The 19,398-nt window shown below is 33.6% G+C and overlaps 1 protein-coding gene across 4 annotated transcripts in view; it reads right to left on the bottom strand.

The window, feature by feature from the left end:
• The window catches only part of NKAIN2 (sodium/potassium transporting ATPase interacting 2), a 968,851-nt gene that overhangs the window by 513,545 nt on the left and 435,908 nt on the right, over positions 1–19,398 (bottom strand). For all 4 annotated transcript variants that reach the window (XM_034669080.1, XM_034669081.1, XM_034669082.1 and 1 more), the window contains one exon: positions 13,305–13,442. In XM_034669080.1, the coding sequence (XP_034524971.1) occupies positions 13,305–13,442 (138 nt within the window). The remainder of the gene's footprint in view (positions 1–13,304; positions 13,443–19,398) is intronic.

Raw genomic sequence — 19,398 nt, 5'->3', positions numbered from 1 at the left:
ACTCCATTTTATCACTATTTCCTGCTTTATAAATTTCAAATTTATACTTGTATTCTTCATATAGCTTATTATGACTGAAAGTAAACTAAAAGAATGAGTTCAGAGTTCATTACGTTCTGATTTACAAGGAGTGAAAGCTGAACGGAGGCTTAATCATGAACAAATTTAAATCAAAGGTGTTCAGTGTTAAAAAAAAAAGCAATTTGGGGAAAATGATACAATTACCTAAGGTAATACTGAAAAGCCAAAATTTTTTTCAATTTTAAAATTTGTTAAAAAAATAATTCTGTGATTCTTTGCATATTAGCAATGATGTTACAAACTGAAAATAAAGTGGGGTTGTCCAATAATGGATAGTCTGTTTCTCATAATGAAGGGGGTGACCATGGTACAGGAGAAGAGCCATCACCAGATAAATGGCAAATGTTCTCTGAGGTCTCACTTATTTTCACTATTTTATCAAGAACAGTGAAAGTGAGTTTAAACTAGAAAATTGCCTTTGGTAGAATAATTTTTAAAAAACAAATTCATTACATATATTTTTAGTTCAGAAAAGCCTTAATTATGTTATGCCTTGGTAATAGGTGTTAGTATTAGATATCTAAAAGCAGGTGCTCTATCTGGTTTTTTAAAATTTATTCACTTCCAGTCCTAATGCATCAATAACAGGGCCATAAAAAACATTATAAAGGACACTAATTTCTCCTTGATGAAATTGTATTAGGCTTATTAAAACTGATAGTAGCCTCTTTCTTAAAACCAGTGAGTTTCATTCCCACAGTAGCCAGTGTTAGCACTCACCCATGCATGTGAGCAGTACAAAAAAAGCCAGTCCATTTGATTGTTCTAGACTGACCTAAAGCTGTGGGGCTAAGATTATTTTAATTTTACTAAATTTGCTGCTGACAGCATCATGCTAGAAACCTCTCAAAATGTCCACACACTCTCCAATGCCTTTGATTAAATATCTTGGATTAAAATAATAATAATAATGAAATAATAATAGAAAAGGAACAAGAAAAAGAGAATGAGAAGGGAGAAACAAAGGTTTTAGAAGAAGATGGTATGACAACTATGTCAAAATATAATTTTGCCTCATTACAAATTTTGAAACAAAAACTAGTCTGAAAGTGTAACTTTAAATGTAAATATAAGCATTTAAGCCTTTAATCAAACACTAACCTTTCAAAACAATGACAAAAGAATTAAAATAAGATGTCTTATGGTTCCAATTTTACTGTTACTATGCAGTGAAATTATTTAAAAACTAGCAGCTTCACTTCCAAGGGGCATCTACTTGCACACACACGCTAATTTTTCATTCCATGACCCTCTTTCCCCATACAAATAAATTCTAGATGGAATGATTTCAATACTTGCAGTAAAACATTTCTTTTACAAATTCCTTAAATAAAAGTGTACTCTTAAAAGGAAAACAAAAGGGGGGGGGAGAAAAAAATTGATTCCATTGTGTTCCAGAAAATGACAGGTCTAGGCAGACAGAGATTTAACTGTGCAGTTTAGATAACATGTTCTGGTGTATGGAGTTCCCAGATGAGTCAAGGTTTCCAAAAACCACTGACAAGATGTCTACACATAAAACACAGAGATGACCAGGAAAATGACAACTATTCCATTAAAGAGACAGCTGCGCAATCAAAAAGTATCCTGCAAGGAAAACTGTTCACAAGGCACCTGAAGGGTCAACTTCAGAATATTTTGTGATATTGTTGCAAAGAAAGATTTATTTTGAAACGGTAGCATAAAGAATATTACACAAAAGTGATTTTATACAAATCACTACTCCCAAAGACGACCTCTTTATTTAGTCTCAATCTGGCTGGAATGGTAAATGAAAGTTGTTAGTGTACTTCAGAATTAAATAAAGTGGAAATCCTTTGTTCAGGCCTAATCTTTTTTTCTTCTCTTTTTATTGTTTACAATTGTTATTTAACACACAGACTGTGCTAAGAAAATCTAAATCGAGGAAAGTCATAAATCTACATCATCCATTTGCCACATCCGTTGCCATAAAGATTAGCAAATACACTGGAGGTGGTGCCTATGCTGCCAAGACCCTGCTTCTTCCTATTGCTGTGGGGGAGGGGGCAAAAGCAGAAATGAGATGCCTTTGACATATTTGTTTTCACTTTCCTCTTGACTCAGGGATTATACTTCATGAAATGAGAAAAAAAAATGAATGAGAAAAGAAACCAACCCAGGGATAAAGAAGATATTTTAAAAAAGAAAGAAATCAAGTATTCCTGAAACTCTACAACAATAACATAAAATGGAAGTGCCAGAAAATAGATACTCGGTCAAAATTTAGATTACTAAAATCAAGCAAGAAGGGGAAAACTTGAAAAGACCAATTACTATAGAATAGATTGGAAAGATGATTAAATAGCTACCATTCATGAAAGTACCAGGACTAGATTATTTCATAGATGAGTTCTAGAAAACATTAATATCTCCGATCCTATTTGAACTGTTCCAGATGACGGAAGGAAATCCCAATTTATTCTTTGAAGCTTGCATAATTTGCCAAACATTATCGGTGAAAAACTATGAATCAATCTAATTTTTGAATAAAGCTGCCAATAAAAATATTAGAAGTAGAATGCAGCCATTGAAGCAAATGATAATATATTACAAATAAGTTATAGTCTAGCAAAAGAAGGTTGGGTTAATAGAAGACATTTACCAACCTACCTGAATGCATCCAAATTTTTTTTTTAAAAAGAAATATTATATTAATGTAGGTTTAGAAATATTTAATAAAATATATTGCCACTCCTGATAATTGGAGGAAACTACTTAAGTGTAATAAAGACCACTTAATAAACAGCAATTTTACAATAAATAACAAAATACTAAAATCCTTACTTTTAAATTCAGGAATGTGACTGAGAGTCTTGCTATTGTCATTTATATTTAACACTTTCTTGGAGAATCTTGTGAATACATTAGAATATAAAATAAATACTATTAATTTTAGACATAAATGACAAAAGTTTTCCTTTAAAGATATTACCTGAAAAAACCCAAGACATGCTAGAGGAACTTTACTATATTAATAAGAGAATTCAAACATGAAAAATATGCCAAAAATACATATTTTCTCCATCTTAATAATAAAAACTTAGGAGAAAATATTCACAATTGTTATGAAACCTACAAAACACACATGAATAAATTTAACAACAATGGCACAAAATCTATACGAAATGTCTACAAAGTCTTATTGAAGATCAAAATAAAACAAGACAGATTAGAATAGAATGACATTAAATTCTTGGATGAGAAGCCTAAACTTCATAAATTATCCCTCTGTCAAATTAATTTAAAAAAACCCACAATTCTAATTATAATCCTAATAGGTTTTGTTTAGTTTTGAATTGAATATAATGATTTTTAAATTAACATTAAGGAAAAAAGCTGGAGACTAGCCAAGGGAGGTAAGAACTGAGCAGACTTGTTTTACCATCTGGCACAATACTATAAACCCATTATAATCACGAATTAGGTAGTGACATAGGATGCAAATAAATCCTAAATCAGTGGAAGAGAATGAGAAAAAAATTGAGAAAAAAATAACAGTACATTTGATAATTTCATATAAACAAATAATATATTTCTATTATTTGAGAAAATAAATGGTAGAACAAATGGCTTCCCATATGGAAGAAAATAGTGTTGGTGTCCTACTTAATATTAAATACTAAAATATATTCCAGATTAATTAAAAGCTTACTGTGAACATTAATAAATATCTTAGAAAATAATATAGGATATTATAAGTATAGCTTAGGGTGGGTATATCTTCATTACCAGGACAGGAAACTTGGAAAATATAAATACTTTCTGAGATAAAAATTCAAATAATAGTTATTTTGGTCAAAGTGCCCAAAACAAAAATACATAAGAGAGATGTGGAGAAATGTTCGATACATATTGAAGGCTGTTCATAATATCAAAAGAGGTTAATATCTATAAGCAAAAACTAACTAGAAAATAAACATCTCAAGAAATGGACAAAGATTTGGCTCTTTTACAGTAATTATAAATTGATTTAACATATTTGAAGTGCAATCTGGGACTATAAAATTAAATAGATATCATTAGATTTCCACATCCTTGTACAACTTTTTTGTCATCATCACAGATCTCACTGATAAAAAGAAAATGATCTTCATGTTTAATTCACTTTAATGGTTATTGCTATACTTTTGAGACAAAAAGGCAAGTTAAGCATACAACATGGACAGCTGCAACTATTAGCAGTAGAACATTAGTGGCAGAAGTATTTCAGCCAACTGCTGGAAGAGGAACACCACACCAATATATTGATTAATATGTATATTAATTGATAATATATCAATCAATTAATTGATAATATTAATAATTATTGATTAATAAGAAGAGTGGAACAATTGGCAGTCCACTGTCCATGTAGCAGGGAAACAGACACAAAGGAAGGTGAACAGTTAGGAAGAATTCTGTATGTTCTGGAGACTTAAGGAAGGAACATGTGAACAAAAGTGAATGTTAAAAGTGGGCCAGAGAACAGAGATAATCTCTCTACGACTTTGACTTTTAGAACCAGCCAAGCATTTATCTTTCCAGAGAAAGAAAGAGATTTTTAAATAATTAAGTAAATAAACAAATAACTATAATATACAATAACTGTTAAATAAAATGATCTGAGCCTAAGAAAGGTAAATGTTCAAATGCATAGAGAATCATCAAAATGATACATGCAAAGTTCAGAGTTGAAGTATTCATGTCTTTTCAAATCAAAAGACCTACAAAATTTTAAATTATGTCCACATTTAGACAACTCATTTTGAAATGTCAACACAAGAAGGATAAAATGAATATTTCAAGAACTTCTTCTGAAATTATCTACGAAAGAAGGAAGAACAGATTGATATCAGACTTCCCATCAGTAACACTGCTCCCTAGAATGCAACTGAACAATGGCTTCAGTGTCCTAAAGAAAAATGATTCTTAACCCTGAATCCTGCATCTAACAAAACTATTACTCAACTGTAAAGGTAGAATAAATTCAGAAAGTTTACCTTGCCAACATGCCTTTTCAGGAAGTTGTGTGAAGAGTATCAGAAAGAAAATACATTGCATCTAAGAAAGAATAAATTTAACTCAGGGAACAGAGCAGGGAAGATAGATGTCTAAGAGGCTCAGAGAGCAACCAATTTAGGTAAAAGCAAAAAGAGAGAGTACTATGAGAGAAATCTCCAGGGAAGAAGAGCATACCATTACAATAAAAAGCTACAGATAATATCATGGTCAAATATGAAGAAAATGGTTTAAATTCAAACAAGAAGGCAATGTGTCCCCAAAATAACAGTAAAATGAATACCAACCCGTAGATAGAATGAGTAAGAATTGAAAATATATTTAGGATACAGCTAAAAGAAAAAAAAAGTCCACTTCTCTTTTACAAAAATAAAAAAGAAAGGCAACCAGAAACTCTAGCAGAGGGTAGGGGGTGGAAAAACAAACTATGATCCAAAAGTAAATCAGATGAAAATGATTTCGCTTTTACAAACCCTCTAAAGTATACTCTCTATGTATATAGATTATCTATCTATCTATCTATCTATCTATCTATCTATCTATCTATCCATCCCAGAAGAATTATAAAGAGATCAGGACCAGCTGGAGAGAGGTAAGAGAAAGACTTTTATTTTATTGTAAAGCCAATTTTAGTATTTGGTTCTGTAAAATATCTACATGAACTAACTTGATTTTTTTTTCAGGAAAGTAATACATACACATATATTTCACAACATGTTTCTTCTTCAAAATATTTTCCCGAAAATTATTAGATGATTTACAAACATGAATTTAGACTGTCAAAATGTAATTACTTACATTTACTACATTCTATAAATCTTTAGTCACAGCCTAACACCAGAATGAGAGCACAAAGTATCTTCTTATAGAACAAATAGCCCACACTTCCCCAAGGGAACACATCCTTTTGAGAATAAATTGCATTTACCATGTTGCATGATTACATTTATTTTAGGACTACAGGCTAAATCCATAAAACTTGTAATGATGTGTTTTTTTATCCCCCTCGCAGGCTTATGGGGAAAGACTTATTTTCACAACTACTCTAAGTCATTAGAAGCATTGTTAATTTACTACTATCTCAAGTCTCTTCATCTCTAATCTACATTGATTTTCTGTCCTGAACACAGAAAGTGTGCATTTTTAATGCTTTAGCTGCAATAAGTTTTCTTTTGGATATTTTTTCCTCCAAGAAAAATTGAATGAAAGAGGCAAAGCAACTGCTTGAACATAGATTAATAACTTCCTAGAAATGACTGCAAGGAGTTACAAATTTTTAGGGAGGTAACATTATTAAAGAATATAAGTGAAAACATAAAGAAGCATATGACCTGGAAATAGGACATACAAAGTGCTTCTCATTTATTACTATTGGTTATAGTCTCTGTTGGGACCTGAGCTCCATGCACCATTAAAATTCAACTCATGTCCCATCATCAGTAAAAAGTAAATTCGAGAAATTTAGAGAAGGTTTTTTTTTCTTCCATACAAATTATGTGAGTATCTGCTTTCACAGATCTTCTAAGGTATGTATACATTTCCCAAATTCCCATATCAGAATGTTTTTACAAAATAGGCCTTAGATCTGTCTTTTGTTTATTTATTTAATTTTGAGAAAGAATGCACAAGAGCACAGGCATAGTAGAGGGGGGAGGGGCAGAGGGAGAAAGAGAATCCTAAGCAGGCTCCGTGGTGGGCATGGATCTGTCTCAGGACCCTAAGATTATGACCTGAGCCTAAATCAAGAGTCTGGCACTTATCAAACTGAGCCCCCCCCCCAGGCGCCCCATGTCTTTTGGCGCTTCAGTCACTATGTGGCTCTCAGGTCTTGCCCTAGATGACATGCGGTTACTTTACTTTTAGCTCAAGGAGAAGAAAATCAAGGAAGTCAACCATGTGAGCCTTGTCTGAAACTGCTTCACTGCTGTTTTCTTGATGACATGCCTTCACCTTCACCGGGAAGAAGGATGTGTGTCAATTCACAAAGCAATACCCATTGAGAAGCATATGTAATATATTTTTTTAAAAATTGTAATAAGGAAACAGAGTGGCCCAAATTGAGCTGTAGTTCTTAAAAAATGGTCAGAAATTAACATTAAAACATCAATATATTAACTAAAAAGAGTGTTCAATTATTTTACTATTTTGAAAGAATGAGTAGGGATATAATGATATAGTTTAATAGTTCATCATCCTTTTTAAAAAAAATTTTTAAGTTTATTTTTGCGCAAGAGAGCATGTGTGCATGTGCACAAGCACTACGAGGGTGGGGGGTGGCAGAAGGAGAAGCAGACTCCCCGCTGAGCTGGGAGTCTGACACAGGACCTAGGACTCAGGACTCCATCCCAGGGTCCTAGGATCACAACCTGAACTGAAGACAGGCGTTTAACCTATCATTCTTAAATCACCAGGAATAAAGATGAATGAACATTGGGTTCTTTTTCTAGCCATCACAGCCCTATTTTGTCAAATTAGCTTTAACCACATTATTTTAATCTCTTGCTTTTTTCCATGACAAAACAGGAAACTATTCTAATAATTTCTATTCATTTAATTTTAGGATTAGCTATTGCAGTCTAAACTGATATCATGGCAAACCTCTAGCACTAGATATGATAATATACATTATTGCATATTTTACCAAATGATATGGGTAATATATAATATGGTATTTTTTTTCAATTACATAGACACAAATTCATCAATTCTTTGAAGCTCTTTACCAATAACAATTGTGGGAAGAAATACTTTGTCCTTAATTAATATAAACTAGATATAAATTATATGTACAGATGTGTATATATGTGAATTATCATCATCAAAATGCTGATTGCTATATAAAAGAAAAAAAACACCATTCTAAATCACTATTTCTGGAAATTAAGGATGCCTTGTGATGCTGTTCTTCTGCAAGAATAAAATACCCATCACTAAGGGTTTTCTGTTCTTAATTCTTGAGACACGAGGTCGTTTCCTCATTAAATACAGAGCTAAAAACATAATCCTTGATAGAGGATGGCAGATCACAATTTAAAATCTAAATGCTCTCCAAATTGCAAACGCCATGACGGATTTTAAATTTTCCAATAACTTAACAAAACTTGATTTCGTTTGTGAGATAGGTCATGGCCCTCTGTACTGTGTGCTCCTAAGAGACAATTCAGTACAGAGGATGAAGGGTCCAGGGGTTTGGCAGTTAGAAGGACCTGGGTCTACATCCTAACTCTGCTATTTCCTAGGCATATGAGTTTGGACAGAGTGTGAATTAATATGACGTTCATAGGAATTGTAGAGGAAGATGTCTAGGACCATCTACAGAGGGTAATGGGAGAGGTAAAAAGAAAAAAAAAACCTGATTCTTATAAATACTACTATGATCTTGGTACACTGTCCTCTTCTTTGTTTTTATGAAATTAGAGTAGTGGAATTTTAGCTATTTTAAATTTATTTCTAGTTTCAGGACTGGTTTCCTTGATCAAACCAGTGGCTCCAAGCTAAGTAAGGTATTATATTTTCCGTCAAAATAACTTAAATAGGAGGAAACAGTGCAGGGGGGGGGGCGTAAGGGAGGAAAGGAGAAAGGATGCACAAGAAAGATACAAAAAAAGGTAGGAAGGAAGGTGGAAAGGAAGGAAAAAGAAAGAAATCTTTTTGGCCATTACAGCAACACATCTTCTGGTAATGTCACCAAGAAAATTGCTGTGCCTTTAGCAGTTAGGAACTTACACACTCCTCAAATTACTTCAGACTTAGAGCAGTGCAACTTATTAACATTTTTGGTCATTGATAAAGGGAATATCAATCACATCCTGCTTGCCAGTATCTTTAGTCCAACTGAATATGTGCTGGACAATTCCATTTATGACATGAGGAAATGCTTTCATGGGAGTCATTCATAGGTATTCATTTATAAATTATTCTGTCAGAGTTAACCAGGCCTTTTTTGGGAGATTTGATGTGGTCAAGAATTATACAATACACAGGCTTTCTATGGATTCTGGGTTCAGATCTCCTTTGCTTAGAATTGAAATCATCTATTTCATTTTCCTTCATCATATTATATTCCTTGAAATGCCAGAGACCCTAAAAGGGTACTAGTGAGTTCTTTTTTTAGTTACCTGTTTTAAATTTTTAAATATTTCTTCTTCACTCTTAGGAGAAAAAAGATTAGTAGAGGAAACAAAACTAAATTAAGACTTATCATTATGCTTTTCAAAATGATACTCAAATTTTATAATTTTTTAAAAAGATTTATTTATTTATTTGAGAGACAGAGTGGGAGAAAGAGTGTGTGGGAGGGGCAGAGGGAGAGGGAGAATCTCAAGCAGACTCCCTGCTGAGCGTGGGGACTGACACGAGGGTCCAAGCCTACAGACCCTGAGATCATGACCTGAGCAGAAATCAAGAGTCAGATAGATGCTTAACCTACTGAGCCACCCAGACACCTCTAAATATTATAATTTTTAGAGCAATAGAAGATACCACAAAGGCACAGGGAGTATAACAAGAGACAAATAATAAACATCAAAATAAAAATGGATGATATTTAAAGGATAAATATCTTTACTATATGATATATAAAAGCTGTTATGTTAAACACTAAGTCTCCAAAGAAAAAGTGAGCAAAGGTAAATCCAAAACAAAAGACAATCCCCCCAAAAAGGATATACAAGTGGAAAATTGTTAATGAACATATGAAGAAGTCCAACTCTGTCAAGATAAGAAATGTAATTCAAAACAAAAATGATATTTTTTCTCCTATCAGATTGACAAATGAGAGAACAGATAATATTCAAGGTCAGCAAGAGTACAGTAAATTAGACTCTGCTGTACATTTGTGGGAGGATAATTCAGTAAAATAATTTTGGATAGGTAATTGCCAATTATATACCAAAAACCTTTTTAAAACTGTTCATATTATTTAATTATACTGAGATATTTCTCCTAAGGGATGAAATCACAAATAAAGAGGAGAGTATTTTTATGGAGATGATTATATGGAATTATTTATCATAAAAACAAGGAAATCATATAATATATAATATATAACATCCTGTAATATATGTTATATATTATATAGTATGATATATTAATACTGTAAAAGATTAAATGAATAGCTGTATGAATTTAAAATTGTTTGCTATAATGTTAAAGAGATGAAGACCTATATGAGATGTATCAGAATCTGACATTTCATTTGCACATACATGAAGGAAATACGCATAAATATTAATAATAACTTCCAGTTGTGAAATTATGAGTTTATCTCTATTTTTAAACTGAATTGTTTTATATTGCAAAAACATAAATTGGCAGATAAAGAAATAATAAAGGCCTACATATCTAGGGGGGAGAAAGATTAATTTCACTGTTCATATCTGAGTCTCCAGTGCACAGAGAGCCTTTGGAAATTACTTAAGTGTAACAATACATTATCGTTATTTATGGCTTGCCCCCAGTTATGCATTTTTCTGCTAAACACAGATTCTTCAATGATCAGAATTTCTGGCATCTGTGATTCAATTCAAATTTCTTTTAATTGTAATTCCTTTTGTCAACTTTAGGTAAATTAAAATCTTATGCGAATTCTCTATTTTCTTGAAGCGACTTTTGACCTTTAACATGGCATCATGGACATTAGATTCCATTAATTTGATTATTCAGAAGTTGGTTATACAGAAAATACACAGAAACAGCCAGAACAGAAGGTACCAAAACTGAAATGATACTATAACATAAACCTAAAACACAGCATTCGTTTGGAGAAAGGTAGCAGGTAGAGGCAAGAAGGGCAGTGAGGAGACTCTCTCTGAGGACAGGAAGGACAGTAAGGAAGTCATTTTTGAGGAATGGAGAAAAAAGGATTCATAATAAATTACTATCAGAACAGTGAGCTTGACTATTGGCTGCAATACTAGGAAGAGAGAAAATATGCCAATCAACTTGTGGATCTGGCTAAGGGGATTTCCAAGAAATTAGTTGACAGTGTGGTCACCTTTTAGCTACACATAATATGATAATTGTAAGAGAGAGATTAGCAAAAGAGAGAACAATTCAGTTTTTAAGCAAAATTTAGAGAACTTATTTCCAACTCAGGGCTTGCTGAGTTGGAAAACGAAGATTTCACATTTACAGCATCTTCAGCTGGCAAGAGGTTTTCCAAGACACTGTCTCAAGGAAAAGATGAAATTCAGAATGCTGTTTGCAAGTCGAGATCAAATCAAAGATGTAGCTCTAAGACCCACTCTTAAGACCTCAGAAAGATTTCAGAGACTCTTAGCTATGTAAAATATCTAACAATCTTGAAGCTGTCCCATGGCATCTTAATTCTCAGCTTATGCTACAGCGAACAGCCTGTCTTGAAAAGATTTGTGGGTATGTATTTTATCTAAAGGGATGGGATTATAATTTGATACACTGAAATCCTACAGAATTGTTTAAAGAGTTGTAGCAGCGTGGAATAAAAGGGAAAAAAAATAGTTCAACCAATAGCTTAGAACATCTTGCTCTATTTTAAATTGTTTGCCAGCCTATCACTAGTTCATACAATTTAGTATCATTTCAAATAATAATAACAATCAGGAGAAAAATATTATAGCTAACTTTTGTTGACCACTTTTTAAATACCAAGCATTGTGCTAAGGACATTTTACAGGATATTCCATTTATACCTCCAAACAAACCTCGGAGTTTTTAAACTGTTCAAACATTTTGATCCACATCTGGATTTTTATTCCAAGAACTTTATCAGAAATGGAGATGACATAGTTATAAGATTATACTCAGAGCAATGCTGTTTTTACAAATAAAATCACAGAGGACCCTTAAAGTCTAATGAAAAGGAACAGTTAAATTAAGAATCTTTCATATAATGGCTTATAATTAATTAACTGAAGCTTATGAGTTAATCTTATTAGTTAGTATCATTATTCATTTTAAAAGTAGGAAAACTAAAAATTGGTGAGGTCATGCTTGTCTAAAAATTAAAAAAAAAATTGGCAGATACAAGATTTCAATCCTGGTATTATGACTTCAGAAGACCCACTCCCAATCACTGTACTATTTTCCCTATATTGGATTGTATTACAATTCATATAAGAAAGTCAATGGTACTATCATATCTTGTGTATTGAAAAACCTCACCCTGCAACAAAACACATTGTACTTTTTACATGATCTACCCGGCTATATACCCTTAGAGGGGACATGCACTCATTTCTGGGCATGCACCCAGAGAAGAAAGCTATGAGTTTCTCACGCATCCTCAGCCAGAGACAGTGGATCCCTTGGTCCAGCTGTCACAACATTGTCTGATTCAGTCCCAGTGAGCTTTATCTAGGTTCCAGATGACTGAGACAACAGGTCAGAAGAGGGCATCTTTTATGCGAAGGAGGCCTTTGTGAAACCTGAGAAGGCTTGCTGGTTTGTGTTGAATAAGACAGAGCTTTAGATGCACGAGCTTATATATATTCCTTTACCACAAAATTGCTTTATAATTTTAAATAAATGCTTATAGACTTTTCCTTTGTCAAAAATAGAAGAGAAAAAAATGATGAAGCTAAAAAAAATCTACATTAATGAAGAGCTATAGCTGAGATCTGAGGCACACACAAAAGTAAAAAATTCTAAGTTATGGTTCCCATAGCAACTGCAACACAGTCGGATTTCACTTTTATGTTAAGTAAGTTTAACTTGAGTGGAGATGCAAAATACTTCCTCTGAACCAAAAAGAATTATGGAAAATATAGAGACTATGGTCCAGACTCTTCTGGCTTACAAATGTATCAAATAATAACCCCAATATATGTAAATACTTTGACATCAAAACTATATATTCATTTGTACTGATTTTAAACTATCTTTATTCAATTTATAAAATGTGATTATTGAAACTGGGGAAAATTCCCATCAGAATCTGTTAATTCAAAGGCCACAATCTTATAGCTTGGAAATATAGGGGCATAGTTCTGTTTTTAATTACAATAGGATACTTGCTGGAAGTATAATTTATGAAAACACAATCTGATTACATTCACTGTCAAGTGTTGTAAACTTGACATTTTCAATTACTGTAGATGCAATCTGAAACTAGGAAAACAACCTAATAGTACTTAAAGGAGAGGATATACATATAAATTTTCAAGACATTTGTAGTTTGCATCTTTATTTCAATTTTTTTTTAAAGAAGCAGGAAGGGTACTTACTCCTGTTATGTAACGAGGTCTATATTGAATAGTTCCAAATAAACCAAGAATGACGATAATAATATGTACAAAATTTGCCAGGATAGGTGCCCACTGATATCCAAGGAAGTCAAATATTTGCCTCTCCAGCACACAAACCTAAAATAGCAAAACAGGATATATAGATAAGCACAGTGGTGAGAAAGAGAGAGAGAGAAAAAAAAGGATCACATTGCATTATAATTAGCTATTATAACTGTGTTACTCTATCTGGCATTGGTCTTTAACAGTGAGACTGACATTTTCAGGTATATTTCAAAGAAACGCTAGATCCATAGACAGCTACAATTCTTTTAGGGATGATTTTGTAGAGGAATCAAGCCATATTCACAGGATATCATCTGTGAAGTTACAGGATAAATTATATTGTCATATGCACTGTCTAACACTTGGATTCATTAACCAGCAAGTTTGCAAAGTCCACACAAAGGGTTTGCTGTTAGGATCTGCTCAAATGTCATTATACGAGTTAGGAATAAAACAAAGGGAACTGATGTAGAGGAAAAATAACTTGTCAGCAGGTCAACCAACTAGGATTCTGGACTTAGATCTGCCTCTAAACAGCTGTAGTCCCCTAGCTAAGTCTTTCCCTTCTCTGGGGTTCTGATTTCTTATTTGTAAAATGCATGATTTTGACTAGTGTCTAGGGTCCTCTTACCACAAATAGTACTGGATTATAAATTACACATGACTTTTTTGTCATACTCAGTTACCTATATAATGGGCAAAAGGGCGTAAAAAGGACATTTAAACAAGGGGAAACAAAAATAAAAATAAAGCATCACTGTTATAAAAGCAAGGAACTCAAAAAGCAAGGAATTTCAAATTCTCCTACATTGATATGTGCTTACAACTTCACAATTAAGACATAGGTACAAATCTAAGGAGTGAGAGAAGAAAAACAAAACCAACCAACCAACCAACCAACCAGCCAGTCAGCCAAACAAGACCTGCCACCATCCAGAAGTGCCATTTGATATTAAGAAGTAAAACCTGGATAGTTATCAAGTCTCTCATCAGATCTAACAAAGCAAAAGGGGAACAGTGAGTTAAACTCAGATTTATCCTTCCTGCCTTCCCTCAGGTGGAATGATAATCAACTGTTCGGAGTAAAACACTGTGAAAGGACCTGATGATATTCCACATAGAGATTCAACAATTTTTTTTTCAAGCCAGGCTTTAAAGGAAAAGGATTTTAAAACCCTTCAGTTACTAACATCACCATGCTTTAAAGATATTTCTTGTCAGAAGGACATACCAACTCTCAAAATAGTGTGCTTTTAAATTAAATACCTATAGCTCACTTAGAAGATTTCTTGAATGATCATTATTCCCACTGCACTTCTCTAGCTGCAGAGCACATTTTCCCATCAGGCATTGAAAAAGATAATATATTCATGACAACTGTTTGCAGAACACTTCTGTTTCCTAAGCACACTAGGTACCCTGTAAGGGCTGTAATGGTAATCCAGCCTTGTCAAATCTTCATTTCACTCAGTCTTGGCGGTGATTAAAAAAAGAGAGAATGTAGGTCTGTTTTACCTTGCATATCCTAAATCCACAGTATCCACCGGCGTTGCAAAAAGTGGAATGTAAATAACATGGCACATGACTACAGATTCATAAACCTCGAACTGCCTTCTGATGAAACATTCCTTCAACCGCTGTCATGCAGTCAACGTTTCACATAAAGGAGACCCATTTGCGGTGTTAGGCAGTATTATGTATGCCTTGTTTTTGACTCCATTAATGGTACCAAAAAAATAAGTGGTTTTTCTCAGAGCCCCATTGCTAATCGTCTGTATAAAAGCTCACTCCAACATAGAACTCTCTATCTTGATCCTATGAATAAACAGTAAGTAGGAATGTAAACAGCAGCAAGAGGAATCTAAACTCTATAAATTTTGAGCATCATGACTGTGGGGACACAGCAGGGAAAAAGTAGAGAGGATGAAATGCATTAGTCAAACAGTGGGAAATCTCTCAATAAATGCACCAATTATGGAAGAAAATAGCACCATCGTTAATTATAAAAAATATATAGATGATAATATACTTGCTAAGCCTGCATGGCTAAATGAAGTTACATCAACATGTATTAGTCTTTTTTTTTTATGACAAAACTAATCCTTTCATCAAACATTACTTACAAGGTTATGCAGACTGAATAAGTTAATGTGCAATTCTTCACATAATATTTCTGCTTTTACCCTGTTTTTGATTGGCCCTATTAGCCATCATAAGTAGTTTTATCACAGGTTCTGTAATTTAGAGCTGGGATTGGAGAGGGAAGATTTTCTGAAAAATTCAAAATAACTGGAATAACAAAATATAGACAAAGTTGCAGTCTTTTCTATGAATTCTTTTCTAACTGAAAGCATATTAACTATGGAATCACTGGTAGGGTGATGGGGATGGAGACAGGAGAACAAATATTAGTTAAAACTTAGTGTGCGACAGGCATTCACACTAATCCCCAGTCATGTATTATTTCATTGATTCTGCACAAAACCCGGGGAGGTCAATACTGTCTTATTTTTCAGATTAAGAACTCTATGATGGAGTGTGGCTAAGTGATTCTCCTGATGTCTGAGAAGTGGTAAGTGTTAAACAAACAAACCAACAAAACCCCAAAAACATAGGGCTCTGTGCCTGGTCCCTGAGCCATGTCCCTACGTTGCAGACTTGTCCAAAACTAAAGTCCAAACCAAACGTAGTCCAAAACCAAAAAGCTTTCACAGTTTATGCTGTAGGCCTATGCTGGTTACAGGATATGTGCTACCTTTTTACCTTATTTATTGTGAAATAATGTAGAGAATTTCTTTGATCATATTTGTCAATTCATGACATTAGTCAAGGCAAAGCTCCCTTTTTCGTTTTATTTTATTTTCTTATTTGTCTCCTTCAACCCATGTTCTCAGTTTATTCTCCCTTCTCCTACTAGACCCTCTGTAATATATTTGCTGTATGTCCTTTCCATACTTGGAATACAAATATATGTATATGGCCTTGAGAAACATATCCAGATCTTCCCTGACTTACAATGGGGTTATGTCCTGATAATCCCATCAGGAGCTGAAAATATCATAAGTCAAAAATGCATTTAATACACTTCACCTGCCAGACATCCTGACTTAGCCTGGCCTGTCTTGAATGTGCTCAGAACCCTTACATTAGCAAACAGTAGGGCGACACTAACTAGCATGAAGCCTATTTTATAATAAAGTGTTGGCTATCTCATGTAAACTACTGAATACTGTACCCAAAGTGAAAACAGAATGGTTGTATGGCTACAGAATGACTGGACGTGTGCTGGTTGTTCACCCTTGTGACCGTATAGTTACCTGGGAGCTGTGGCTCCCTGCCTCCTGCCCAGTGCAACTAGAGAGGATCACACTGCATGTCACTAGTCTGGGGAAATATCCAAATTCACAATTTGAGGCAACTTTCTCGTGAATACATATTGCTTTCACACCATTGTAAAGTCAAAAAATAGTAAGTTAAACTATTGTAAGTTGGGGATTGTACTGCTGTTGTTTCTATGTGTCATTTTCAAACAAAAAAATAAATGGAGTAAGTCTCTTTCATGCTTGTCTGTTTAGCTCTATATAAATTTAGTTCTTTGTGCTTGGCTTCTAGATTGTCGTCTATTATTAATGCATAACTTGGTGCTTTCCACAAAGAATTCTGTTCTCTTACAATACTATTATTTATGAAGTTTCTATTTGTTAATATAAATAGAGGCTAATCTTTATCATTTATTATTTCTACATCTACCGAGATAATCACTTTATTATTTTCTTTTATATCATTAATATGATTGTTTATATTGATAGTTTTTGCCATGTTCAATTATCCTTTTCTTCCTAGGAAAAATCCCTACTTGAAATTTAGTATTGTTTTTACAACAGTTTCAGTTTGGATTGAATAAAATTGTATTTGAAAGTGTTGTACGGATAAACTGACCCAAAACTTAATTTTATCTTTTTCTCTATCTCTATTATAGAGGTTGCAGCAGCCTTAAAACATAAGATACACCATTCATTTAAGCACTTAACAAAATTTGAAGAAACCATCATTCCTATTCCCTTTCCCCAAAAGCAGCCTGTGTCAATTTGGGGAAGCACTATTAAGTATTTAGCTTTTCAGGAAAATATTGTATGTACATGCCAGCATATAGGTGTTTATCTGTCATATACACGTGTGAAATTTTTTCACATAATTTTATTTACATAAATAGGATTGCAGTGTAGATGTGGCTTTTTACCTCACACTTCATGAGGTTTGTGGATGCTTCCCTACATCCTACATGTATAGATCTACCTTGTTATACTTCAGCACTCCTTAACAGATATTCAGTTGGTTTTCAATTTTTGTCTACAACACACCTGAGTGCATTAAACAACCTTGTATATGTGTGTTGGTACATCCATAGGCTAAATCCCCAGAAGTGAAAATGTTGAGCGTGATGAAAATTCTGATTGCAAAATCCCTAATATTATAAAAAGTGTTATTAATTCTCTTCGATATACATATTCATCCTGTTTAAACATGAAAATGACTCCTCTCTTTTGCATTATACTAAACATGCATTTTAGTAGTCATTGTTTATCTAGCAGAGTAAGCTTCAAATGAAAGACTTTTCAAAAACCTTTCTTAAAAGTACATTAAGTAGAATTCATCTTACCAACAATGACAATAAATATTCATTAAAAGCACCTATGAAATGCCTTTAGGATAAATGTATTTATTGACTTTTCAAACTGGAAGGGACTCACTCCACAGTCTTCAATGTACATCTGGGAAAACTGGGCCCAATTAAGTAAATAATTTGCTAAGTTAAGTATGACCTCTTAATAGGAGAGTATTCAGTCTGAAACGAGTGTGCTTCAAATGTTTGCATAGCAAATTGAGAATTGCTCATATTTCCTAGGTAGCTATTGCCATTTAACTTTATTAACAAGGCAATTACACATGAATGAACACTTTAAAATATTTTTTTAAAAGCCATAACTGGACGTTTATAGCTAGCTGTTTTCAACTGGTGGGACTCAGAATCGTTTTCCTTGAGACACCACATTTTGCTAATAACTACTAAGATTTCTTAATAAAGTTTTATGTCAAATATTTCTGTAATTTTATGTCCTTAAAATGTAACTTTCAAGTACTTACAATTAATATGCAATAAAACTTATACACAGAATTTGAGAGGAAAAAAAATGGCCTTTTGATTCTGTCATGCTAGAACATGGGTTCCTTGATTTTAAGAAGAAATTTAAGTGTGTTATTAAAGGTTAGGAAAAACCAAATTGTTTCTAGTACTAAATTATAGATTGAAATCAAATTTGTCTACGGGCACACCTGTTCTCTCTGTATCTTCTCCCATTTCACTGTCCTCACTCTCCTTAAGGAACCCACACTTTCAGACTGCCTCCACACTCAGGTCTCTGGGGAGAGAGAAGATAGACTGGGATGCTAGGCAAGTAGAGTTCTCCCATTTAAAGTCCCTCTGTGTTGTCCAAGGGAACTTCAGGGAAATGACAAAGCTTGTCAAAAGTTAATAAAACACTGGGGTGCCTGGGTGGCTCAGTCCATTGGGCGTCCGACTCTTGGTTTAAGGTTGTGGGGTCAAGCCCTGAGTCCGGCTCAGAACGGAGTCTGCTTGTCTTCTGCCTCCACTCCTCCCCCAGTGAGCGTGTGCTCTCTCTCTCTCTCTCTCTCTCTCTCAATCTTTCAAATAAATAAATAAATAAAATCTTTTTTAAAAAGTTAATAAAGTACAAATTGTGGAGAAATCATGATGAAAATTGAAATGGGTGTAACAGCTCCCAGAATGGGCCCAAAGTTCTTCTTTCATCCCTAGGACTATGAAAGTTTACATAAACTTCTAGATAGAACCTCTTTTAGCCATCTGTTTATCAGAATTATGTCAACAGACATTGCAGAGACTTTTTCCTACATTCCAGTCAAGTTTGGTCAATTTCTTGTTCCTAGTTGTATCTGCTCTTTGTTTCTTGCCTCATAGAGAACTTAAAACAACACTGAAGGAGATAAG

The sequence above is a fragment of the Ailuropoda melanoleuca genome, chromosome 10 (genome assembly GCF_002007445.2).
Source record: "Ailuropoda melanoleuca isolate Jingjing chromosome 10, ASM200744v2, whole genome shotgun sequence".
Taxonomy (NCBI): Eukaryota; Metazoa; Chordata; class Mammalia; order Carnivora; family Ursidae; genus Ailuropoda; species Ailuropoda melanoleuca.
Note: the sequence above shows the minus strand (reverse complement) of the source record. Positions and strands in the feature narration are given on the sequence as shown.